Source organism: Malaclemys terrapin, chromosome 6 (genome assembly GCF_027887155.1).
Source record: "Malaclemys terrapin pileata isolate rMalTer1 chromosome 6, rMalTer1.hap1, whole genome shotgun sequence".
Lineage (NCBI taxonomy): Eukaryota > Metazoa > Chordata > Testudines > Emydidae > Malaclemys > Malaclemys terrapin.
In genome coordinates this window covers 121,421,611-121,427,610 of record NC_071510.1, presented here as the reverse complement: position 1 = coordinate 121,427,610, position 6,000 = coordinate 121,421,611, and the positions used below count along the sequence as shown (strand labels likewise).

At 51.5% G+C, this 6,000-nt stretch overlaps 1 protein-coding gene across 2 annotated transcripts in view; it reads right to left on the bottom strand.

Annotated features, from left to right (window-relative positions):
- Positions 1-1,861: 1,861 nt before the first annotated feature.
- Positions 1,862-6,000, bottom strand: part of LOXHD1 (lipoxygenase homology PLAT domains 1) — a 289,678-nt gene continuing 285,539 nt past the window's right edge. For both annotated transcript variants that reach the window (XM_054031209.1, XM_054031208.1), the window contains one exon: positions 1,862-2,523. In XM_054031209.1, coding sequence (XP_053887184.1) covers positions 2,043-2,523 — 481 coding nt within the window. In that variant the 3' untranslated portion in view covers positions 1,862-2,042. The remainder of the gene's footprint in view (positions 2,524-6,000) is intronic.

The window sequence follows — 6,000 nt, the reverse complement described above, 5'->3', positions numbered from 1 at the left end:
GGCAGTCAGGGGACAAGGAGCGGGGGGGTAGGGGGCTGGGAGTTCTGGGGGGGAGCTGTCAGGGGGCAGGAGTGGGGAGAGGGATCGGAGCAGTCAGGGGACAGGGAGCAGAGGGGTTTAGATGGGTTGGGAGTTCTGGGGGGGGCTGTCAGGGGGCAGGAGTGCGGAGAGGGATCGGAGCAGTCAGGGGACAGGGAGCAGAGGGGTTTAGATGGGTTGGGAGTTCTGGGGGGGAGCTGTCAGGGGGCAGGAGTGGGGAGAGGGATCGGAGCAGTCGGGACAGGGAGCAGAGGGGTTTAGATGGGTTGGGAGTTCTGGGGGGGGCTGTCAGGGGGTGGGGAGTGGTTGGATGGGGCGTGGGAGTCCCAGGGGTCTGTCTGGGGGTGGGGGTGTGGATAAAGGTTGGGGCAGTCATGGGACAAGAGGCAGGGAGGCTTAGATAGTCCTGGGGGGCAGTTAGGGGCAGGGGTCCCAGGAGGGGGTAGTCAGGGGACAAGGAACGGGGGGAGGGTTGGGAGGTCAGGGGGGGCGGGAAGTGGGAGGGGCAGGGGCGGGGCTAGGGCGGGGCTTCTCCCGTCCTCTTTTTTGCTCGCTGAAATATGGTAACCCTAAGTTAGCCCCTGCTCAGATTGGGAACCCCTGTCCCGAGTGGGGAATGAAGAGGTGCCTGCTGGCAGAGATGCCTATGGGAGCACAACTCCTCCCACTGGGAAGGAGGGTGGCCAGGAAGCAATGTATGGAGCAGAGCAGACTGTATGGGAACCTGCCCAAGATCTGCCCGTTTTTGGAGTCTGATTCCCCCCTTCCTCAACTGGGCAAACTGTTCCTCCCTCCTTGCCCCAAATAATGGTAGAATCAGGAGACCAGGACATACTCCTGGTGTGGAATCCTGGCCGCAGTGAAGTCAAGGGGAGTTTTGCTATTGACTTCAATGGAGACAGTATACGCTGTCCTAGCTTGGGAGATGGGGTCCCAAAGATTTTTTTTTTTAGAAATGTTCTTTTTGTTTTAAGTACAGACTTATTTGCTAGCAAATCTAATCTAATTCGGCCAACTAGGTGAATGAAAGTGTATTAGGGACTGGGAAGCTCATGTACTGGTTTGTCAGTTTTGACTGTGTCCAGGAACCTAGCCTTTTTTGAAAAGTCAAAATTGCAATACTTAAAAAAAAAGGAACATAAAATCAATGGCAGCTGCCTTTACAAGTGATTGCTATGCATGTCACACGGCGCAGAACGCTGCTGAGATAGCTTTGAACATGTGCTCTTTGCTGCTTCCCTAAAGCAGAATTGATTATTGTTAAGTGTTTTGTTAATGTATTCAGCTGAATAGCACAAAATCATTATGTTGTTCAATTCATAGCTATGATCTTGGAGCTGCTTAACACCTGTGGACTGGGGCCGATCCTCAGCCGCTGTAAACTGGTGTTGGTCCATTGAAGTCAAAGGAGCTAGGCCAAGTCACACCAGCAGAGACCTGGCCTAGATGATTCACTTTCCTGCTGAAATTCCTGTTCAGAAAATCTTATCCGGGTTGTTGCTTTCAACTCTTCATCTCACGCGTACACACCAACAAATATACACACTCGAATACAGAGAAACTGAGTAGAAGTGGGTCAAAACTGGGACTGCGACACCCAACGCCCTTGATTATGTCAGCGGAATTGTTATTGCAGCCTCTTTTACTTTAAAGGAGGAGCCAGCCTGATCATCAGTTCTCTGTTGGAGTTTCCAGCCTTGGTAGTTGGGCAAATAAAACCGCACCCTTTGAACCGTAAACTAAGGGGATTTGATATGGATAATCAGTGGACCAGAAAAATTTGTGCCATTCACACATTTTTATTTAAAAGGTGTGATTCGTTTTATAAAATGTTAATCCAGTGAGTATATATTCCTACTAAAATCCTTTCAATATAAAATATAATATTTTAAAAAGTAAAACATGATACAAAATGGTGTAAGACGTGAGTAAGAAAAACCCCTCTGCAGGGAATATAAATATCCTCATTGCAGCTCCTTTTAAAGGCTGCAGATGCATCCCTGTTAATATCTTGGAAATAATTCCCTCCAGGTCAAACCATCTCCTCTGTTCTGGTCCAGCCACTTCCCACAAGGGAAAATCGTGGTCACTCCAGTAGCTGAATTGGTGATCTCCACCCTCTCCACTAACCAGCCGGTTGCTATGCCGCTGTTGTCATGTTCAATCCGGACTTTTTTCAACTCCCCCAACTCCAGGGTTTCCAGGCAAAACCTGTTGGTTTTGCCCCGTTCAAAGAGGTTCCGGAACTTCTGCTTGAGAGCACGCTTGCCCGAATCTCCGTTTATTCCAAAGACGGTGATAAAGACATTGGCGTCGGTCCCAGCTCCTTTTTCAGACCCTGTAACCACAATGACCTCATATTTGACTGGCACCAAGCTCCGGGCTTTGCTGGCAAAACTCTCTATGACCTTGGCACACTCAAAGACTTTGTAGTCACCCCTCTTGTTCCTCAGTGGAATTTTTGCATTGCACTTGAAAAAATATCTGCCAAAGGAAAGTTAACAGTGTGTTAATAATAAGGCCTTTTGCTTTGCATTATGAATGCCCAGGTATAATGGGGACAGACGATTTAGCAATTCACCTACTACTAATGTTTCAACCTTGTATTTAGAATGAGAGGGATGTATCCTTGCTTGGGACTTGAACTGAAGATTCTGGGATTTTAAGAAACAGCACTGCTCTGTGTGCTACAGGAAGCTCTCTAAAGGACATAGCCAATTATTTTGCAAGTTTGAAATATATAGCCTCCCTGGAAAGACAAATTCAAGTCAGAGAACGTCAACTCAGCCCTTCAACCTTACAGTTGTTCTACATTTCAGCATTACCCAATACACTCGCCTTTGAATACGCTGAGCTAAAACAGCTGGCTTGAGTTACACAATATGTGTATGAACAGTTACACTTCTTCTGAAGTTCAAAAGTCCTGTGGTAGTGGATTTCCTCCAACCATAACAATTTCCACTGCCCTCTTGCCCTCAAACAGCTCTGCCCCCACTCTCTAATCACAGTGGAGGTAGCTCATTTTACTTGTGCTTTTACTGGATTTTTTGGCATGGGCAACACATAATGGAGACCAGGGAAGGCTAAGCCTTCCCCCCAACCCTCGCGCCACCATAGGGGAGGGGCAGTGGTGGATTTGGGACCCCCCTGAAAAGTCTCCTCCCCCCACGGCTCCAGGGCTGGAGGAGCTCTCGCTCCCCACTGCAACTCTGCAGATGAGGGTGGGGGGCCAAGAGCTTTTCTGGTCTCGGGGCGGGGGAGTGAATGGGGGGATGGGAGGGGGTGGAATTGGGTGGAGCCATGGGTGGCGTCACGGGCAGAAGGGGCGGAACAGGGGAGGAGCTCTGGGCTCGGTGCTCCAGCCAGGGCCGAGAGCTCCGCCACAGTCCCAGCCAGGGCCATGGGGGGTGGCTGACAGCAGCGAGTGGGGGCGGGGCTTCGACAGGAAGAGGCGGGTCCTCAGCTGGAAGAGATGGGCAGGGGGCTAGCCTCCCCAAGAAGAAGCTTTGCCCACAACCCATGTTTTTTGGATATCAGGGACTTATTCTGAAGGCTGTTGTAGCTCTAGGGGTGAACAGTAACCCTAAACATTGGTAGAACACGACTGTTCAAATCCCATGCTTTCAAGCAGATGGTTTAAATGACTTCAATCTTCCTAAGCTGCACCTTGAGATTTGCCATCTCGTACATGCAACGTAGCAAGGGGAAGGGGCTTCCTAGCTGAACAGCCCCTCCTCGGATTTCCGGGTTGAAAACCTGTTGTGAGGCCGCCATGTTGCAGGTTCAGTGCTGCCCTCTGCAGAGCAGAGCCGCCCAGAGGATTCAGTGGGCTTGGGGTCTTCGGCGGCAGGGGGCCCCCGCCGCCGAATTGCCGCCGAAGACCTGGCACTTTGGCGGTGGGTCCCAGAGTGGAAGGACGCCCCGCCGCCGAACTGCCGCCGAAGACCCAGAGTGGAAGAAGCTCCGGGGGCCCGGCCCCGTGAGAGTTTTCTGGGGCCCCTGGAGTGACTGAAGGACCCCACTCCAGGGGCCCCAAAAAACTCTCGTGGGGGGCCCCTGTGGGGCCCGGGGCCTGGGGCAAATTGCCCCACTTGCCCCCCGCTCCCGGGCGGCCCTGCTGCAGAGCCAAGGGGAGGATTATTGAGGGAGTTGTGTCATGACAGGAGTGCTGCGCTAGCACGTTTAGTTAGGCATTAGGGCTGAAGATCAAAAACAATAGGATCCTCACACAGTAAATCCTGCATCAAGCCCATAACTTCTATTTGACCTAGAGCATTGCTTTTAAAAGGACATCCACTCTTGATTTAAAGACTTCGAGTGATGGAGAATCCAACATGGCCCTAGGTAACTGAAGTCACTCAACTTATGCCAGAATTGAATCTGGTGCCCTTGTCGTCTTATTTGCCTGTCAAGTGTCATGTACACTCACAGAGCTATAAAAATAATATCATAAATGGCTACTATCGGAGAGCCCAGCAGAGCAGGCAGGCTGCTGCTTTTTGATTTAAAACAATCAAACAAACGTAGGGACAAGTTTTCAAAGTTAGGTGCATCATCTATGCTCTCACCCATCAAGGTGAAGTTCAGCAATTACCACCATCAATGGGATGACAAGGAAGGGGGCAGAGGTGAGGGAGAACAGGAAAAGAGGGAATATTAAAGGCTGGGGGAGGAAGTATGTGTGTCCCCTCTCTCCTCGTTTATAACTCTCAGCCCATCCTGAGCAGACAAAGGAAACAGAAAGCACTGAAATATGTACCAGATGCTGAAAACCCTTCACTCCACTGGGACGCCCCTGGTGATGTACAGGAAGCACAGAACATACTCATAAATTACTGTGTGTCTGGTAATCAGCCAGAGATTTGGACATTGGGCTTTTAATGAGGTATTTTATTTGCAATGATGCAAGTCATTTCCACCTGTGTTTCCTCCCTCTCCTGTCCAAACGGCAGCAGGCACTCCCTGAAGGAATTCAGCTGGATTGCATTATGCATGGATAAAATTAAGACCTGAAGAAAGGGCTTCTTCAGCACCATAGTGTTACCATATTCCTTAAGGTCTTACAACACTTTGAATGCGTCTGAAACCACAGAAATACCTGCCCATGTTTGGAAAGAAGTGTTGTACCTGGGAGGGTCTGATGAGAATAAATCCTGAAGCCCTTATTCAGGGGTGGGAACGTACTTCCCAGTGAGCGCTTTTTTAACTCTCTCACAACTGCCATGTTGCCAGCTCTTGGGATTTTTATCGTGGATTTTATGATATTCTGAGTTTTCCTTAAAACCTCAGCTGGGGGAACTGTCTCACTAGGTGAAAATCTCAGCTTTCTTTCTTTCTTTCTTTCTTGTAAATTTCTACCCCTCAAAGTTGCAGAGAAAAGCTTGAAAACATGACCCAATTGTATGCTCAGGGCCGGCTCCAGGCACCAGCCCACCAAGCATGTGCTTGGGGTGGCGCCTGGAGGGGGGCGGCACGGCGGGGCACTCCGCGGCCCGAGAGCGGGACCGCGACTGGGCTCGCTGCCCTCCCCGCGGTGCTCCGGTCGGGGAGAGCGGGGCCCCAGCCGGGCTCGCCGCCCTCTCCCCGGCGCTCTGGCCGGTTGGGGAGAGCGGAGAGCTGCAGCGGGCTCGCCGCCGGGGAGAGCGGAGCCGCGGCGGGCTCGCCACCCTCCCCCCGGCGCTCCGGCCGGTCGGGGATTGCGGGCCCGCGGCCGAGCTCGGCGCCCTCCCCTGCCGCGCTGGGGGCGGAAGGGGGGGGGGCGGCGGGTGGCTTTTTTGCCTAGGGCGGCAAAAAAGCCAGAGCCGGCCCTGTGTATGCTAATGACTCTAAAACCAAAAGGCAAAGAAAAAGAACCAAAATATATTATTTAAAATAAAATCATGACTGTTAAGTTAATCTTTTTAATTTGCCTGGTTTTTGGGGAGAGGGTAGAGGGGAAATGGGGGCGGGGCGGGAGTGTCT